We start from the raw sequence: 20910 nt of genomic DNA on the forward strand, positions 1-20910 counted from the left end.
TCCCCCTAGCCCAGGCCTAACTCCATTTGTGTTTTGCTCGAAACCACCAGGACTCTCCCTCTGCAGGACCGTTCCACAGCCCTCCCACAATCATCCTGACGGGGGATGCCAGTTCACCTGAAGGAGAGACTGACAAAAACCTGGTCAACAGGTATGAAGCCCAGGCAGATGAGCAGTGCTTTGTGGGGATCAAATAGTTGCATTTCTAGACATACTTTCTCCTTTCTTTTTCTCTGGATCACTCTGTTGATGAAGATGCTGTCAAGGAGGGCTGAGGATACAGCTCAGTTGGTAGAGTACTTCTCATCAAGGTTGGGTTAGGCCTTGGGTTCGATCTCTAGTATCATATAAACTGGGCAAGGTGGGGCACACCTGTAACCCCAGCTCTCAAGTGAAAGCAGGAGGATCAGAAGTACAAGGTCGTCCTTGGTTACGAGAGGAGTTCAAATCCACCCTGGGAGATAAGAGACCTTATCTCAAAAACAAAAATACACACGATCAAACAGTTTTTCAAAATGGGAAAGAGAACCTAGGATTTCCTCCCCATTATCCTTTCCAAAATGATGGTCTTGCTCTTGGATTTGGCCCTGTACACACTGCTAGATTTCAAGAAAAATACAAGGCATCATAGCATAGAAAAGTCTCATAATATCAGCCCAGGCATCTCCACAGAAGCCTGGAAGATGTGGATCTTTAACTGTAGAATCCTGCCATGGCCATAGCAGGTCCTTCATGGAAGATCATCCTTTGGGAGGATCACTGGGTCACATCACAGGGATGTCACTGCCTCTGTTTCCCTTACCACGGGTCCCTGAATCAATCTAGCTGGGATAAGATTGTCTGGATATAACTTTGAATAAATTTAAAAGATGATCCTCAGGGCTGGGGATACGGGTCAGTGCTTGCCTAGAAAGTGCAAGGCCTGGATTTGACAGGCAACACCACGTGTAAGAGGGAAGTTATTATAGGACAGAGTGAGCTTCTTCATCCATTGATTAAGGGTAGAGGCAAAAGAGGAGAGTGAATACCAAGGAGGATATAGAAAATGAATGTACATGCATACTCAATGTGCGAGGAGGTGGAAAAAGCCAAATAAAACAGTTAAGTCAGACACAAGATGTCTTCATGGAGGTTGGCTCAGTAGTTAAGAGTCTACACTGTTCTTGCCAAGGACCTGAGACTGGTTTTCACTACCCAAATCAGGTGGCTCACAACCACCTGTAGCTCCAGTTCCAGGACAATCTGATGCCTCTAGCCTCCAGGTGCATCTGTACACCCAAGCACACACATCTGTGATTAAAAATAAGTCTTTAAAAAGAGCCAGGCAGTGAAACTGTGTTTTTATTTTCCCCTTCAAAAATAAACCAGACCCCATCTATGTTTGGTAAGGCTCCCACAAGATAGTTCTAGCATAAAATCTGTGTCCTCAGAGAGAGTAAATAATGTAGTATCATCCCTTGTGAGTGGGCTTGGATCGCTTGAATGGGCAGCACAGAGACTTGCTGAGTCACTGATCTTCCCAGGGGCTCTGATGTGGGAGACTGGGGTACAGCCTGGGAATTCATCCATCCCAAGGTCAGAGGACCCTTGTGTGTATGTGCCATAGATCATGTTCTGGGGTGACCCTGAGAGACTGTACAATCATCTCCTTTGTCCATCCCTGAGTAAATTTCCTAACAAGTTGACCATGTTCTGTTTTTCAGGGCTCCCAGCCCCCACCGGAGGCTTTCCCATCGACACCTGAAGGTCTCCACTGCTTCGCTGACTTCTGTGGGTAAGGGCCGGGTCAATATGAGCATGTGCTTGAGCAGCAAGCATGAATTGCCTGAGCTTAGTTAGACTCAGGTCCTTTCCCTCTTCCCAAGTCCAAAGGGTAGAGGAGATCAGCCCCTCCATGTTTGGGTCCAGAAGAAATGGTGTCTAGTCTCAGTGTCAGACACAGGAGGAAAACGAAGTCAGAGCATATACAGAAGTGATGCTCAGTGGTCAGCTGAGTGATGCTCAGTACTGGGTTCAAGGGTCAGAGTGCTGAGGATGTATGAGCAGGTACACAGCCAGGCGAGAGTGTACCCATGTGAAGGGCTGGCTGATAGGATCCCCTGCTGGTTCCTACTCATGGTTTTGCACAGCTTTGTGGGACCATTGAAGGATAGGGGGTCACATAGACTTGGGCTTTGTATTCAGTGTTGGTTACACTTAATAAGGAGGGTGGGAAGTCGATAGATAGAATTGGTAAAGGGTCTTCATGAGAGAACTAAGGAAGCCAAGGTAAGAAGGGACCTACTTCTCCCCAAAGAGGGAAGAAAGGCATTCCAGGGGAAGTGGCATTCATTTTAAAGAGACAGACACACAGGACGAAGGGATGGCACTCTAGGGGAAAGAAGAGACTTGGTGGGAAGCAGGAACCACCCTGTGGCAATCCCATGCTCTGCCATGTGTGTATGTCATGACCACTGAAAACTATGGAGCCCCAATCCATACTAGCTTACTCCAAAATAACAGAACCCCCCCCCACCCCCTACTTGTAGTTTGCCCCCATCACTGTCTAGTCCTCCTTCAGGCTCAATGGTTTCAGTCACTGCTAGATCCAGGTACTCAATTTGGGTTATTAGTTTTTGTACTGTCCCGTCTCTCATCTCATTTCATATTTGAGCTCTCTTCTTGGGAAGATCTATTCATGGGAACAAATGGTCAGCTGCATCCCCAACCTCCATCTTATCTGTGACACCCTTCTCCCCTCTCATTTCCCAAAACTGCTTCTCCCTAGCCTCATGTGGTCATCTCTATCTGATCCCTGTGGCGGCCTAGCTCAACTAGCCAAAGCTGGTTTGGGACCCACTACCACTCAGCCTTGCTTCTTGAAGCAGAGTTGTGAGTAGGGATGGAGCACTCCCCCTGAGTCAGTTGATGGTGATTCAGAGGGTTTCCCTGGTGAAAATAAAGAGCTACTGCTGGAAGAGGCATGAATAAAGGCAGAGGAGGCTGACTGGGAGCTTGCCACAGAGGGCTGGAGCTGGGACAAGGTCTTGGAAGGAGGATGTAGAGCCAGCAAAATTGGTGACCAGTTTTCGTGTAACCCTGGGAACTCTGAGTAGTTTCCACGGGATGAGGCAGGAGAATGGCATGATCAGACATAGATGCTAGAAAGGTCACTCTGTAGGCCATGAGCCAGAGAGATTGGTTTGAAGGGGCCTGACGTAATTGTTCAAGTAAGAGCTCATGAGGAGGAATAGAAATGGAGACAGGTCCCAGGGACATGTACAGCCAATGCTATGCCTGAGGCAGGTCTTAGACATGATAACTGAGGAAGAAGAAGGTGTGACCATTATTTCCCGAGCATCTGGCAAGGGAACATGTCATCTACTTAGCTCAACAAGCGTACTCCTAGAGATGGGTCAGTTTGGGAAGTATGAGAAGGAGAAAGGAAGGGAAAGGTGATCTCAGGATTGCAGCTGGGGTGTGAGGCATCTTTGATCTGTATCCCTAGCAACACATTGACTAACTTGTAAAGAAACAGACTGGAAGGAAGAAAACCTAGGAAGAAGAGAGCATGAAGCAGAGCTAGCCTCCCTTCAAAGCAGAGTTAGGACAGTTCTGGGAACCAAATGGGGCTTCATGAACCTTTCTGACAGACGCTACAAGCCAGAGAGAGGAGTCTACTGAGGAAGCCACAGTCTGTCCTATCTTTTATCCTGACACTGGCATTTGGCTGAGTTCTGCGGTGGCAGGGCCTCTAAGATGAGGTGACTGTGTTCCTGAGATGAAACCTCTAAGGTTCCTCTAGAATGAGGTGGCTCTCACTGGGAACTCATTCTCTCTGCAGACCCTTCGGGGAATGTCATTGATCTGGTAAATGACCAGCTGCCAGACATCAGCATCTCAGAAGAGGACAAGAAGAAAAACCTGGCACTTCTGGAAGAAGCCAAGTTGGTGAGTGAGCGGTTCCTGACCCGCCGCGGGAGGAAATCAAGGAGCAGCCTCGGAGACTCCCCATCAGGTAGGGGAGGACCAACACTAGGAAGGCAGCTATGCCGAGCCTCTCTGAGGCTGGTCTGTGGGAGGGAGGGGACGACCAGGCTCCAGCTACAGAATAACCTTGTTTCCAAGAGGTCAAGCTTCAAGTGGCCTGTCCCCTTGGCTTCCAGGTTCTAAAAGGCCCAAGCTTTGCAAAGGAGACCCCTTCAGGAAGCCTTTGTGCTCAGCTTCCAGAGTCCTAACATACCCTGGTAACTCTCCCATGCTTTGTTTTCGGATCCTTGTGTGACTCTCTGGGACTTGCCCGTGTGTGGACAAAGGCCATTCCACATGATGCTCACATTATCAATCTGATCTCAGCATCTCTCCTTCATGAACTTCTAGGTCCTTAGCTCTAATGCGGAGAGACACTGTGCAATTCCCATACACACTGACCCTTGCATAACCTTGCATGACAGATTCTGCCTAACATCTTCATCCTCCCAATGAAGACCTTGTCTGTGGTGGACATCTCCTCAGCAAAGGTCTGAGGAGGCCATCCTGGGCTCCCTCAGCCTGGTATCTAAGGACCCAGGTACTCTGGAGGAGAGACAAGGATCCTTTGCTACCTCATGCTGTGGTCCCTCTTTTTCCTAAGTGCAAAGATGAAGCAGGTTTTAGGGAAGTCCAAACGGCCTTGGAAGACAAAGAGAGTGTTAGGAATCAGACTGGTCCTATGGCATCTAGAAAGTACAGCCTTGTATACTTTTTCTGTTAAGCAATGCCAGGTTCTCAGATTCTGGATAGTTCTCTGAGATCAGGCTCAGCAGCCTAAGGAACGTGACCCTATATCTTGGAAATTACCTGAGGACCCCTCTGCTGGGTTGGCTGTATCATATATTGGGTTGTAATAAGAGTCTTATATGGTGGTTCAGAATCAGCCCCTGGCCTTGACAAGGCAGTCTGGGTTCCCAGGGGTGAATTCTTAGAGAATAATCCATTTGGTGGCAGAAGTTCTAGCTCTTCATGAATGCCAGCCAATTGACGTTTGTTTCCACAGATGTTTCTCCAAACCTCAACTCTGGAGCTTCTCCTGCTTCCTCTAGGAGCTGTTCGCTCACCACCTCCACGTCACCAGGTGAGGCTGCCCCCACAGCCCTCCCTGAGGGGGTGAGTGGACAGGCTGAGTGAGGATAGGGTCTAGGTCATGGGAAGCCGACTCTGATGGCTGCTCTTTGCTCAGAGAGAAGTCGTCACAGTTTATTTTGAATCCTCTTATTTGGACCACTGAGTTTTGTTTATTCTGTGGTGCTGGGATTTGAACCTCACATCTGCTATGTAAGCACTGAACCTCTGAGCTACATCTCCATGCCCAGTATACAGGTTGGTCTCTTCCTTTCTGGACTGTGTCCAGAGCCACACCCTTAGGCAATGGAGTAGCATGGCAGGCAGTCTGCCTTTGTGAGTGCTGGGAGGTAAACCCAGGATCCTACATTCACAGATGCTTCCTGATTATCAGACCTCAAGGTCTCCCATAACTCTGTTTCCTTATTTGGTTTCTATGGTGTTTTAATGCTAGCGTGTGAGCAACAACAGTGTCTTTGGCTGCCAGATCATGTGTGTGTGTGTGTGTGTGTGTGTGTGTGTGTGTGTATGTGTGTTGGTGTGTGTGTATGTTGGTGTGTGTGTGTTGGTGTGTGTGTGTTGGTGTGTGTTTGTGTTGGTGTGTGTGTGTGTTGGTGTGTTATGTGTTGGTGTGTGTTTGTGTTGGTGTGTGTGTGTGTGTGTTGGTGTGTTGGTGTGTGTATGTGTTGGTGTGTGTGTGTATGTGTGTTGGTGAGTGTGTGTTGGTGTGTGTGTGTGTTGGTGTGTGTGTGTGTTGGTGTGTGTATGTGTTGGTGTGTGTGTGTTGGTGTGTGTGTGTGTTGGTGTGTTATGTGTTGGTGTGTGTTTGTGTTGGTGTGTGTGTGTGTGTGTTGGTGTGTTGGTGTGTGTATGTGTTGGTGTGTGTGTGTATGTGTGTTGGTGTGTGTGTGTGTGTTGGTGTGTGTGTGTGTTGGTGTGTGTATGTGTTGGTGTGTGTGTGTTGGTGTGTGTGTGTGTTGGTGTGTGTGTGTTGTTAAAGTGGCAAGCAGGGGACTAGGTGATGGGTATCACTTATCTGCACTGGTCCATTGCAGGTTTTGACACATGCAGTGACCCACAGTCCCCTCTGCCAGGAGCACCGCCACAGGTAACAACACACGGGCATGCCATTCCTATACCATTAGATCTCTTGTCCCTAATATGTCTAGACCCCTGAGTTAGGGAGGCAGAGGGGCATTTACACCCTGCCAGGCTTCAAGAGGGAGCAGGCCTCTTCCCACTGTTACTGACCTGTGTTTTCTTCTTCAGCAAAAGGGACATGAGGACGGTGTCTCCTCGCCTCACCTCGGAGAACCTGTGAGTTTGTGCTTTGCTCAGTTTGCTGTGATTTAAATGTGGGGAATGTGGTCTCAGAAGCCCAGCAGGCCCTGGATGTGAGTAGAGGGTGGGTTCTAGTGTAAGCTGAAGACTGCTCTGTCTTATGAGGTGGAACTCTGAGGAGAAAGAGGCAAGGCAGGTCAGACCACATTTGCATACACATAAATGAGCTGTTGTCAAGGTCTGAGTTGCCTCAGCCTACCTCCAGGGTCCTAACTCTATCTCGTCTCTTCCAGAATATCTCCAAAGGGCTCGCTGACCGGAAGCAGAATGACCAGAGGAAAGTGTCTCAAGGCAGACTGGCTCCTCGATCTCCCACAGTAGAGAAACCCAAAGAACTTTCAGTAGAACAAAAGGAAAACTTTGATCCTCTTCAGCACCTGGAAGCCCCACCCATGACACAGGCTTCAGGAGCACGAATCAGTGGGAAAATGGCGCTGAACAGCCCCCAGCCTGGCCCTGCTGAGACGGAGCTGGGCAGGCAGCTTCTGAAGACAGCCAGGGAAGACAACCCTCTGCCCAGAACCACAGGCCAGGGCTCAGGAGGAACAGTCTCCCCATATACCCAGGGACAAGGCTCTGCTGGAGAGCCTACTGGGCCCAAGGCTGGCCCCAAGGCTGAGCTGAAGTCCCCTGTGTCCCGGACCCCCCTGATTCGGGGGGTCTCCTGGGACAGCAGCCCCGAAGAACCTGGTCCCCTGCTGCAAAAGGTGCTCGCTAAGCTGCCTCTGGCAGAGGAGGAGAAGCGGTTTTCAGGCAAAGCCAAGCCAGCCAAGCCACCTGGGCTCAAAGACCTCCAGATACAGGTGCAGCCGGTGCGCATGCAGAAGCTGACCAAGCTCCGGGAGGTGGGTTACTGTCCTGCTGCAGTGTGTGCATGCCGGGGACCCCTGAACTACAGACGTTCACGCTCAAGCTGGGCCCTGGGACAAGACAGCTCTGACCTCATGAAGTCCCAAACTTGTTGACCCCGAGAAGCCAATTCCATTAGTGTCACACTTCCATAGCACCAGCTTCAAGTGCCTTTTGCTCCTGCTAATGTCTAGACGTCCCCTGAAATACAGTGGCCACAGTTCAGGAGAAGTTAGCCACAGGGACTCCTTATCCTGCGCTTTCTTCCTCGTCCAGCTAGACCTGGTGAGAGGAACCTCTGATGGAGTATGTGGTCATGCCTAGAATTAAGCAGGCTTTCCTTTTGCAATGTCACCCATCCTGTCTTCTTGGTACCTGTTAACCAAGGGCCTTAGACCCAAGTACCACTATGACAATGGCCGTAAGGGGAGGCTCCTCCATGGTGAATTTCTTCCAGTGTCCATGGTGTCCCCAATGTCCATTGGCCATCAGACTGGGAATAGTGGTCAGTCAGGGGGCCACCCTGTTACAAAGTGAGTGACTGAGAATACTAATGTGTGTAAGGTGAAGAGGAGATCAGAGTGCAAAACAGAGGATTTAACTGGATCAAAGGTCCTGATCCAGTTCCTTCTCACCCAGGCAGCCACACTCAATTCAGGTCAAGGAGACTGGGAGCCTAAGGATTAGGGCCTGGAATAGGACAAAGTCCTCAGGCTCTTCTATTGAAGCAGTAAGGGCAAGGAAGGAAGAGAGGGCCTGAACACTCCAGCTCAATGAAAGTATCTAATGTGAATATATACTATCAAGGACACATTGTGTCAGGCCACTGTGCAGTTCAGAGAGCTTCAAGGAGGAAGTGGCTCAGTCAGTAGAGTGCTCTACTAGCACACACAAAGCCCTGGGTTCCCAGAGTCATATAAAACCATGTGTGGGGATAGCTTGTAATTCCAGTACCGGAGAGGTAGAGGCAGGAGGATCAGAAATTTCAGTGTCATGTTCAGCTATATAGGAAGTTTGAAGTCAGTCAGAGATGATAGATGATTGATAGATAGATAGGTAGGTAGGTAGGTAGATAGATAGATAGATAGATAGATAGGTAGGTAGGTAGGTAGGTAGGTAGGTAGATAGATAGATAGATAGATAGATAGATAGATAGATAGATAGATAGGTGATGGATAGATGGGTAGATGATGGATAGATGATGAATAGATGGATAGATGACAAATCATTCTGATCTTTTATGATGTTCTGAGTTAGAGGCTTAGAAAAATAACAATTCACATAGAACTCCCCACACTCCAATTCAAGGCCCAAGATACCTGGTAGCTTAGAACAATGCCAGGCAGAGCCACCTAAAGTGAGGAGGCAAGTGACGAAAAAGGGGGAAGACAGCTGGAGACTGGCCTTCATGGGCGTCAGAGGCAGGGAGAGTGGGCCTCTCCCCCAGAACTCTCCACATCCCTGCAGGCCACTCTCACCCAGCAAGGGAAGTCACAGAGAACCTGGGAGCTCATGCTACCAGCTGGTCTGGCACCGAGACCTGCTCTGTACCCTGTCCAGCGTGCTGGTGGCTGAGGGGCTGTGGGCCTCTGAGTATATTGTAAGGGCATGGCCTGGGTTCTGTCTGGATCCTGGGGACTCTTTGTTAGCCTCTTTCTTCCCTTGTACTCAGAGGGCAGTGACTCAAGTGGCTTTTGTCACTTGGTAAGCTGAGAACCCTTGGATGGCTCGAGGGGCTAGGAAAGGACTCAGGTATCCTAAAAGGTCTGACATGGATTGGCTTGGAGCAAGGGTAGCCTACTGGGTCCACCAATACCCCAAATCTATGCATGTTCAGGTCCCCAAGCAACGATTCTCAGGCTTCATTTTTTTGGAGGTGCCACAGAGGTTGTTGAGGAAGGACTGTCACTCTCACTGATGGGCAGGGCAGGAAGCTGTTTCCAGCAGCAAGACCATCAAAAATGACTTCCAGAGCAGCTGCATGCATATCTAGGGAACTTTAATGTCCCCAAAGTCCTTAGTACTTAAGGATTACACCCTCTGTTGTCACCTGAATCATGTCCCTTCTTCCTCTCACCAAGGAACACATCCTGATGAGAAACCAGAACCTGGTGGGGTTCAAGCTCCCTGAACTGAGTGAGGCTGCGGAGCAGGACAAAGGTAGGCAGGCTGTGGGGGACCTGTTTGCCCTCCACAGGCTGGATAGGCCACTGGCATTCCATGTGTCAGCACTTGATTTCCCATGAGTCTTTGTGCATGAGCGAAGGAAACGGATTGTATAGCCCACGGAGGCAGAACATGAGCAAATATAATCTGTCTCCTTCCTACCACCCCACCCTATCCCTGTTAGTGACAGGCCCGAACTTTTGACACTGCTTTTTCCTCACACCCAGGAAGCTACCCAAATAGATCGGTTCCTCTTTTCAAGACACCAGAACTCTCTCTTTTTAATCCGCTGTCACCACAAAGTCCATAACCCAGCCCTACCCTGCTGGGTGTCTGCACATCCCTTCCTCCAAGCCTTCTGCTCTCCACCACGTTACACACTTTACCACACTTTCCTGAAAATAAGGAGGAGGCTGGACCCTCCCTGTTCCTGCCTTCATCTGTTCTTCCTCTGTGTTCGCTGATGCCCCAGGGTGAGCCACAGCTGTTCATCCTGGCTCTGCTACTGGGCGGACAATATCTGTGGCCTCACCGGGCCTGGGCCCCACATCCTTGTTACACAGGGCCATCACAGTGACCTTGAGCATTATCAAGAAGAGTACGTAGTGAAGAAACTGTGTTTACAGTGTGCCTAGGACGGCACCTGGCACATGGTGAGTGCTGTATAGGTGCCGGCTGTCAAGATCCCCAAACTCCAGGGCCCCAAGAGCAGGCTCTGTATCCGGGAGTATGTCTATGTGTGCACATGTGTGTCTGTACAGAAACTGTGAGCTACATGCTTACCCACACAGCGCTGCCTGGCATGAATAAGCCCTGAATAAGTACTGGACGGAACAAATGGGTGAGGTCATGAAAGAGTGCACTGGGGAGATACTGAGACAGTTGCATAAAAGCAGCCAGAATGCTTCATGATGGCCAGGGAAGAATGAGTGTGTTTGTAAGGATACTTCTAGAAGGGCAGGCTCTCCGTTCCCTCGTCCTCAGGCCTCTTCCCTGTGGACATTCACCCCCTTATCTCTGTGTTCTGTTGAATCATTGCACCTGTCTCTTAAAGGAGCCAGTCTGTCCACCTGCTCTAACCCCCCACATTCCTAACTTATTCTGTATTTATATCTATCTCTTGTTTTCTGTTGGTATTTACTACTGTGTTAAATGGTGATATATACCATGTCTTAACCGTGTCCAGTATGTGGGTCAGTGGGCTCAGGTCCAGTCTTGCTATATTGTGCGGCCATCACCACTGTATATCCACAGAACCTTTCCATCTTCCTCAGTTGCAGCCACACCCAGAGACACAGCTGTCCGCGCCCCTCCCCCAGCCCCTTGCAACTCCCATCCCACTTCCTGTTTCTGTGGATTATGTCTTCTTTAGGTCCCTCTCGTAAACTTAGCCATACAATCTTTTATCCTTCTAATGTCCTCTCAGGAAATTCTCTCTAGCATTTTGCAGACTCTAAGTCATTTGCAACTTGGATTTAGTCTTCTCCCAGGAAACTAAGAGGCAGGGATTTTTTTGCTCTCACCTTATTGTTAGGGAAACTGGGGTCCAAAGAACCACCGAGTCCATCACACGGTTTTCTATCCCAGGAGCAGTTCTGAAACATGTTTTTAGCTTTATTTTATTTAAGATCAACTAATCCAGAGGAGGACAACTTATGGGGATCAGGGCAATGAGAACAAAGCCAGTTTCCTGAAACTTCTGCCTATCTCGTGTGGGCACCAGTGTGCCTCAGGCTTCACAGAGCACTTCTGGGAAGGCACACTTCCCTCCCACAGTCTATGGCTGGTGTCAGTCTGAATCACCAAGTGAGATTATTCTGGATGTCACCAGGGAGTGGAAAATTCTGGGCCAAGATACAATAACTACCACCTTCTCAGTTAACAAGGATCCAGAGGTCCTTTTTTTAAAAGGACTGAATTATTTTTAAAAATACTCTAGCTGGTTATGGTGGCACATGCCTTTAATACCAGCACTCTGGAGGCAGAGGAAGGAGGCTCCCTGTGAGTTCGAAGCCAGGCTTTAACGACATACCGAGTTACAGGATAGTCAGGGCTATGTATTGAGACCCTGTCTCAAAGGGCCAAAGCAAGCAGGCCAACAAATAAATAAATCACCTTAGGGCTGGGGAGATAGCTCAGGGGTAAGAATGCTTGCTCTTCAAGCATGAGGATATGGGTTTGAATCCCTAGCACCCACACAAAAAGCCAGAGCTCTGAGGAGATTCCTCAAGGCAAAGAATGACAGAGCAAGAACACCCAATATCTCCCTCTGCCATCTACACACACACACACACACACACACACAAATCACATACATTTATAAATACACACAAAGCATTAACAATATCTAGAGGTATCCCTTTAAATGTATACTTTTCACTTTTAATTTTTTAAAAATTAAAACACTAGAAAAACCCCACAATTTTTATACACTCGAGGCTGGAGAGATGGCTCAGCAGTTAAGAGCACGTGCTGCTCTTGCAGAAGACATGGGTTTACTTCCCAACACCCACATGGCAGTTCATAACTGTCTGTAATTCTGGCTCCAGGGAGACACACCCTCTTCCAGCCTCTTCCAGCACCAGAGTCCATATAGTGCAAACTACTCATACACATAAAATTACAAATCCTTTAAAAACATTCTCATCCATAGCCTCATCACAGTTTTATTTTTTCCAACGTTTATAATTTTCCCAAGTTGATTTGATGGTATAGATGCAACTTCCTTTTAAAGGTTTGTTTTACTGAAGTTGTCATAACTAATTACATGTATTTAGATTTCATATTTATGACTGAGTAGGCTCATATTTCCTCCTGTATGACTGTCTCCATTGTAAAATATTTCAGATGTTTATAGTTTTCCATCCGTTATAAACAGTTTTATCTTTGTTCTTGTGAGTTTTTTTCCCTTTTCTTTCCTTTCACTAATTTCCTTAGGATACATTCTCAGACATAGGAGTCTCTGAGTCAGAGTGCAGAAATGCTTGCCTCTTATCAAATGTTGTAAACATTTGCATATGTTTTTCTTCTGAGCATGATAATTTCTGGACGTTGCTTTGACCTTTCTTAGCCAGAATGTGTCAGAGTAATAACCACCTCAGTAATAGTCAGGTGTGGTGACTGATCTTGGTTGTCAACTGACTGGATCTGGAATCAACTAAAATGCAGACTGGTAGGTAGCACTGTCCCATGGCTCTGCTCCAGTTCCTGCCATCAGGTTCCTGCTTTGAGCCTCTGCCCTGGCTTCCCTCCTTGATCGGCTGTAAACTGTAAGCCAAACAAACCCTTTCCTCTCTCTCATTTTGGTCAGAGTTTTTCATCACAGCAACAGAGAAGAAAATCAGAACACCAGCCATGAGGGCGCATGTCTGTAGTCCTAGCAGGCAGGAGGCTGAGTCAGGAGGACTCCAAGTTGAGGCCAGCCCAGCCTCCATAGTGAAACTATATTTCAAAACAAGCTGACAAAAAGGATGACAGTCACGATATGCTATTATCATTGGTGCAAAATGATGCCTTGCTTTCATTTCACTTAATGTTCTAGCATGCTCAAACTTACATTTTTCTTTTGGTAGAAACTTCTTAACTTTATAGCAATCTATTTGAGAGCTATATTATGTTTTTGGCTGTTGTTAGTATTATATGTGAAGTGTGCATAACAAATATGAATGCTTTGCCTGAATGTTTTCTGTCAATATTTAAAATTATTTTATCTTATTTTATGTGTATAGGTGTTTTGCCTGCATGTTTATCTATACACCACATACATTCAGGGCCCACAAACACCAGAAGGGGGCATCGGATCTCCTGAAACATGGGGGTAACAGACAGTTGGAGGCAGCACGTGGGTGCTGAGAACAGAACTCAGATCTCCTCCAAGTACAACTGCTGAGCATCTCTCCAGCCCCCAATTAAAAAAAAAAAAACAAAAACTTTTGTTTATGCATATACATACGATTGTGTGTGTATGTGTGTTCAGGAATACATGTGCACATGGTGTGTGTGTGTGTTCATGCGCTGCCATGCATGTACACATGATGTGTGGATGGATGCATGTGCCGTGCTCCACATATTTATAGTTTGGTTTATCTGTGTTTATTAGTATCTCTTCGCCTTGCTAATAAGAACTTTATCTTTTTTGCTGTTGTATTTTACTTCTTGACGTGGACTCTTACTAGGTAGCCTGGAACTCACTATTTAGAGCAAGCTTGTCATGAATGCATAGGGATCTAACTTCCTGTCTCCCAAGGGCCAGGATTAATGGTGCACCCGGCTCTCTGAGCCTCATTTTAAGATACAGGTATATTAAGACTTAAGAGCTCATTACTACAATAACGTTTTGATAGTGTTTCTATTTCTCTGTGACAAACAGTCATTTGTTATATGCATATATATTTATGGGGAGCAGGGTTCTGTTTGCTGTTGCTATTGGTTCTGTTTGTTTTATTTTCTTTTGATTTTTAGTATTTTAGTGGGTTTTGGGGATTGGCTTTTTGCTTTGTTGTTTTGGTTTGTTTGCTTTCTTGCTTCTTGAGACAAAGTCTCATTTTGTAGCCTTGAGTTGTCCTAGAACTAGCAATCTTTATGCTTCTGCCTTCTGAATGGTAGGACTACAGATATGTCCTGCCATACCCAGCTTGGCTGTTTCATTCTGACCAATATGGCTTGTTGAGTCATGGCTTTAATGAGAATATGCTCTCTTGTGTAGTGGGATTAGCCCTCTCTCAGTACTTTTCTTCTGTAATGTCTTTGTGCATGTTTTAGGTAGATCCAAGTCATGATTGCAGAATGAGCAATGAGAGAGAGGCCAGAGGCCAAGGAGACAGGAATCTATTCACCAGAAGTGAACAGTTTTATGTTTCCTGACTTCTGGGTGCCTCCTCCACATTGTGTGTGTGTAAACATCTTATGCACCATCCGTGCTGGGTTCAGAAGGGTTGTCCATGCTTTATTTGAAGTTAATAAGCCTTTAGTTTACTAGCCTTGCAGTCACTCACATCTCAATCGGACACATTTAGGTATTTCTGTTTTCTCTTCTAGAGCATTTAATGGTCTTTACATTTGGCTCTTGCCACACTCTGTGTAACCTTATTTATTGGTAACTGGAACTCTTAGTTCAGTGGATTTCCTGACTGGTCACAAGTAGTGGAGATGAATGTGGCCCCTGTCACATGCATCCTGCGTTCTAAATATTGCTCTTACAATGGTAGGGTGCTGACTCTGGGGACTGGGCATTTGCTTCTGGTAGACTCCACGCTCACAATGACCAAGAAGCAAGCAGTCCTCCCATAGTCACGTGACACGTTAAGACACCGAGGCGAGGCTTGTGGTGGTGTGTCTCTTAACTGCAAGAGCAGGATCAGAGCCTGGATCTGTGTAACTTCTGACCCCTTTGCAGAACATCTTTCTGGATTGACAACTCAGCCTCCTGTTGCTTTATTTTTGCTGGCTCGGCACCGTCTCAGCGGATCTGCCTGTGGAGGCCATGTGCATCTCTCCATCTGTGTGTGCCTTATTACTTTGGCAACATTATCTAACTGGAAAATAGTGATGAGGAGAACATTCGCCTTGCTCCTCTTTTTGAGTGAATTTTAGGGTGTTCTCTCTTTTTTTTCTTCCAAAAGTTACACATCTTATTAAATAAACGTGCTATTTAAAACTATATTTATATGATTTGATATAAAATATAAGTTATAATTATAAAGCATGCTATTGTCTAATTAGGTCTCTCTGTTACTGTGACAAACACTGACCAAACAGACTTGGGGGCAGAAACAGTTTATTTGGCTTACAAGTCCTGATCACACGCCATCATGGAGGAAGATCTGGGTAGGAACTCAAGTAGGATCAGAGGCAGAAACCATGAAAGACAGCTGCTTGCTGGCTTGCTCAGCTTGCTTGCTTATACCAGCCAGGACCACACTGGGCTGGACCCTCCCATGCCTAACATGAGTCAAGAAAATGCCCCACAGAGATGTCCAAAAGAAAGTCTGATAGAGGTAATTCCTCTTCCTAGGCACACCTCATTTGTGTCAAGTTGACAAAACAAACCAACACAGTATTAATGAACCTTTTATTATTATATATGTATACAAAGTTATATGCTATGTATCTAAAGTTCTATCATACATTTATAATTGCTAGATAATTAAAAACATTTTACATGTTTTTCCTTCCCAAGTTTCAAAATTGGCGTTGAAGTCTATCAAATATATTTGTTGAAAAGATTACATATTATTTAATTAACTTAGTAATTTTCCTTTCTTTCTTTCTTTCTTTCTTTCTTTCTTCCTTTCTATGGCTACTTTTCTTTCAGATTAGGTAAATTAAAATCTAAGTTGTTGAGACCGAGGAATCCAGACACACTATGTTAGTCATTTGCTCTTCAGTTGTTCACATGTTGGCTGGTGTTGCTCCACCCAGGCATCCAGGGACCCTCATGTTCCTTTGTAATCTTTTCAGCAGACTCTAGAGCCAACCTGGAGTCCCACTGCTTTGGACAAAAGGGGGTGGTGGTGGGAGGGGGCAGGGATGGGAGGAGGGGGCAGAGGTGGGAGGAGGGGGAAGAGGTGGAAGGAGGGGGCAGGGGTGGAAGGGGGAAGGGGATAGTAGGAAGGTAGCAGGGATGGGAGGAGGAGTGGTGGTGGTAGGAGGAGGTGATGGGAGGTGTGTGTGTCAGATTCCAGAGCAGGGTGTGGACTGTGACTCCTCTTTCACTTCAGCTCTGTGGTAGCATGGCTTCACAAATAGCCAGGGAATCTGGGAGGATTGCTACCTGAGAGCTGGCCTTAGGCCACATTTAACCCCATTCCTGTGATAGATTGTAGTGGTCAGCTCAGCCCCAGTCCTGCCATCTTTTCAATTTAACAATAGACCTAGACAGCTTCCCAGTTAATACCCATGGAGCTTTCATTGTTTAAAACACAAATTAAACTGATACATATTTATTTCCCCACATCTCTCTCTACTGTAAATGATGGTATATCTTCTCTCACATACTATAGAAATGCTTATTTTCTAAGGGATGCCATCCTATAGGTAAAAATGGATGGATTTAAAGGTATTTACTTGTGTGTATGTGTGTGTGTGTGTGTGTGTGTATGTGTGTGTGTGTGTAGACAGTCAAACTCTTCTATAAAGTTATGCTAATCTAGATATACCTAACCTGTAGCAAAGTCTTACTGTCTATTTTGCTAGACGTCACCCAGTTTTATGAGTAGGTAAGTGAATTTGACTCCTATAAGCTCCCAATTTAAAAAAAAAATTATTCTGGGGGCTGGCTTAGTGGGTGAAATGCTTGCTATGCAAGCACGAAGACCTGTGGATCCCCAGAACCCATGGGAAGCCAAACGCTGCAGCGCGCATCTGTAATCACAGCTCCTCCATGGTTACATGGGGTGGAGTCGGGGCCAGCTGGCCTGGCATACACACTGGCACTCATGACACAGGGTCTCAGGTTGACATTTGACTTCCACACGTGCACTATGGTGTGTGTGTGTGTGTACCTACACTGATGAACAACAACAACAACAACAACAACAACAACACACACACACACACACACACACACAGAAATGTTTAAAAAAAACACAAAGTGAACCCAGGATATTCAATAAATGAATACCTCCTCCTATATTCTCTCAGGTCTAGGTTTTGGATGATTAAACATTTGGGTTTCATCATTTGTTGGCTGCTGAACTTTGGGCGAGTTTCTTGGTCTTGGCACCTCAGTTTACCCAGCTCTACAATGGGAGTGATCGTGGTACCTATAGTCCTCATTAGCCTGACATAATGTTTTGTGTGACCCTAGTATTAAGTTCAGTTAGATCCTGCTGTTCTTCTGATGACAGTTGCTCAACTGTGGAACTCTATCTTGTCAACCAAGTGTGGCAGGACAGCAGTGGGCTGCAGTTATCATGTACCCTGATCAAAAGACCTGGGAGCCCTCTGAGCTCTGGCTCAGAGAATATGTCCAGGTTCTAACAGCACTTCTCAACCTGTGGCTTGTGGCCCTTTTGGCAAACCTCTACCTTCAAAAATATTGACATCACAATTCATAATGGTAACAAAATTACAATTATAAAATAGCAACGAAAGTAACTTTATGGTTGGAGGTCACTACCATATGAGGACCTGTATTAAAGGGTCACAGCCTTAGAGAGGTTGAGAACCACTGTTTTAAATTCAACAGAGCTCATGAAAAAAAGTAATCTCTGATGAGGATTTCACGAGAAAACTTCAGTCTTGCTGGCTGTTCCTTGGGGAGACAGGAAGGACCCTTATCTGGGTGTTCTGGAGTCTCCAGAACCTTGGCTCCCAACTTCTCCAGTAAATCTGACTTTCCCAACAGTTCAACCTGTTCCCTCTCAGGAACTACTCAGCAAACTGTCTTTGATCGTTGTTTCCAGATAAAGATATGAGGCTGACACGGGCCACTCCCACACTGCTTTCCGGGAATTTGATGAGGGAAAAAGACAGGGGGTGGGGGCTCAGACCATACCATCAAGGAGATGGCTTTGTCCCCATACCATCTTTCTCCCAATGGGACCTTTGGCCCACATTCTTGATAGCTCACACCGCATCCAGAGTCTCTGCAGTGCACTTTTGTCTCTCAGAGGCCTCATTCTGTTCTCAGGAGCGCACCAGAGCCTTGGAGAGCCAGCCCCACTGAGCATCACCTGGAACCACCCTCCCCCAGCTGTCTGCATTTGCCTTTCCTTCAGCAGCTGCTCCGTCCTCCATTTCCCACCTTCCCCTCTGCACGGAGGATTCTCTCTCCTCCTCTTCTTTGCCCAATGAACTCCCATTTTAGATTTTCCTCTGGTTAATCTCTGTCCTCTTAAACAATAATTTCTGAAAGGGACAGTTGTGTGAAAGTTTTGCTTAGTATGGCATTTATCTTTGGCTCCGGCCTCCCTGCCTGGGACATAGTAAGTACTCGATCATAATTCATGAATGAATGGACTAACCCGCACTCTCTGTGAGAGGAAACCCAAGGGCAGACAGAGTCACTGCAATACACCATAGCACAACTTCAGCTGAACAGTGGTCCTTGGGAACAAGGAGGAAGAAGCAACTAGTTTAGTGGGGGTGAGTCAGTGAAGGCTGGAGGGGCCAGCTTTGCTCTGGAAGAGAAAGGCACACCAGGCAGGGCTAGCAGAGGGAACAAAGCACATTTCTGGTGCCTGGCATGCTTCAGAAACAGAATCTCAGCCAAATCCACTGTGTCATGTGTGTCCCAGGGAGATGGGCCGTGTGACCCTGAGGCTGAAGCAGTGGACTTGGGGCAGGGAGAGTGAAGGCTTCAAGGGCCAAGTAATGAGTTAAGTAATGGTGAGCCAGAGAAGCCTACAGGAGAGGGAGCCTACATTCTAGCCTAATTCATCTGAAGAGATTCCAATAGCTGGCCTGGCATGGGAGATAGAGTTTATAAAGGCCTAGGCCCTGCCACTTACAGTCATCAGAGACACTTTGTAAAAGACACCGTATAAAACAATATGGAAAAGGTCTGGTGAGGGACAAGGGGTGACAGGACTGTGGAAGGAGAGTTTGAGAGCCATTTGGAGGTGGGGATAGTAAGACATAGTGATCAATGCTCCAGAAAGCCACCAGGAATTTGCATGTGTGGCTGTGTGGGTAATGGGGATAGTACCAGGTCTCAGATCTCAGTGTAGAGAACCCCCTTGAGAAGAACAAGTATCTGGGTTTGAATATATCGAGCACAGTTTAACAGGCTCATTTTTACATTCTGGTTCTACTGTGGATGAGCTTGGCTGTGGGGGGAATCTATAAACCCTAACTGGTCTTCAGTCCCCCCCGACCCCCTGCTCAGCAGTATTGACTTAGCATAACAATTGTAGGCAGCCAACAACAAAGAGTATGTAATGTGTGGCTGATGTTCCATGAATAAAAATGGTGCTGGAACCATTTTTATTCTCTGTATCTAGTTGGTGATGTCTAAGGGTGGTTGGACCAGGATTCTGAGGAAGGTGGTTGGTCTGTCTGAACAGCTCAAGGCTGGGTCACAGTCTCATGCCTCGTACAGGGAAGATGCATGCCTTCCTGAGAAGACAGATGCCAAGAAATGTATTCTAACCGGTGGCTCTGGCCTGGGAGGAAAGCAAAAACTTCCTGGTTGTAGTAAAATGTCTCCCCTTTCCACAAATGCAGAAGGGGATAAGGAGGAAGGAGAGAGATTATACGAGATGTACACTGCAAGATAAAAACATTTAATTGAGTTTGAGTTGAAGTAAAACTGTAGGGTTTGCTAAATCTCTGTTATTACTTCCTCCAAAGGGGAGAAATTAGTTTTGACTAATGTATGAGGAAATGTATTAAGGGTTTAAGAGGAATTTGCCAGCATTAATGCTTCGGTTTGGAGTAATTGTGCTAAATTCTTTACCCAGCATAAGGTCGGTCACATATGGCAAGACACATAGACCCAGAAATGTTAGTCATGAGAGAAGTTTATATTCACAGACTCCCTAACATAGAGGGCACAGTATGCCTCTGGGTGAAATAGAAAAGCGTCAGAGTCAGCTAGGAGGTAGAAGGTGGGTGGGAAGGACCTTCACTGGGGTTGTCATGGCAAGGAGTGTGAGCTGAGCAGAATAGGCACCCTGAGTAAGCTTAGAGTCAGGTAGTTTGAGTAATTTTAGCAGGCTCTGGAAAGGAGAGAAGTGTCTAGTTGTTGGGTACTTGATGATGTTGGGCAGTGATGGATATTGCCTTGGTATGTGAGAGATGAATGGAGAAGATGGTTGAAAATATAAGTTCTAGGTTGATTGGGTTGGTTCAGACGCCAAAGGTATACTCACTGGAGAGTTTTCCTCTGGTCTCCTGCAATGAGCTAGCCTTGGAGAGGCAGTCATTCCAAGACTGAAGACCCTAAGGCTGGAGTATCAAGAAGACAGAAAAAGCAGAACATCTCATTACATATTTTCTTTGCCAGCAATTTCTTCCAGCTTCCTGCCTCTGCCTGACTAGATGCTGAAGTCTCCTGTGTGTGTTATGAAGGTTGCAGCATTTCCTTTCTATTCTAAAGCCAGCTTTCCTGGGAGGCACCAGAAGTACTCTGTGTCCTGAGTTCGAGCATAGTTGAAAACTTATTTAGCAACAGCCTGCATAATTCTAAAATTCTTGGCTAATGCCTTTCTATGAAACGTCATCCCACCACATTCAGTGTTGTAGAGAAACTCAGGGCCCGGTGGTTTCCTGTGTCTCTTAACCTTCATGTTCCCTGCATCTGTAGTTTTTTCCCTGTTAGGAGTAAGAACAGTACCATTTCTTTATAGACATGCCTTTAAATGAAAAGAAAAGCACCATATTACATTCAACCTCTGAGTTCATCTCTCTCTCCACTGAGGACAATTTTTCTTCTATTATGTCTTTAACTATATTATTTGTTCAGTGAAAGGGTCAGTAGGGCTCAACTTAGGACTTGCCTTCTTCAATCTTTCTTTTCCTCTTTACATTCTT

At 46.5% G+C, this 20910-nt stretch overlaps 1 protein-coding gene across 1 annotated transcript in view; it reads left to right on the plus strand.

The window, feature by feature from the left end:
• The window catches only part of IRAG1 (inositol 1,4,5-triphosphate receptor associated 1), a gene marked incomplete at its 5' end in the record, with an annotated part of 110936 nt that overhangs the window by 49366 nt on the left and 40660 nt on the right, over window positions 1–20910 (plus strand). Inside the window, 8 exon segments of the mRNA XM_080911809.1 lie at window positions 51–151; window positions 1704–1774; window positions 3824–3997; window positions 5015–5092; window positions 6135–6187; window positions 6349–6396; window positions 6654–7265; window positions 9351–9429. Of these exon segments, the coding sequence (XP_080767935.1) occupies window positions 51–151; window positions 1704–1774; window positions 3824–3997; window positions 5015–5092; window positions 6135–6187; window positions 6349–6396; window positions 6654–7265; window positions 9351–9429 (1216 nt within the window).

The sequence above is a fragment of the Micromys minutus genome, assembly GCF_963924665.1.
Source record: "Micromys minutus genome assembly, chromosome: 2".
Taxonomy (NCBI): Eukaryota; Metazoa; Chordata; class Mammalia; order Rodentia; family Muridae; genus Micromys; species Micromys minutus.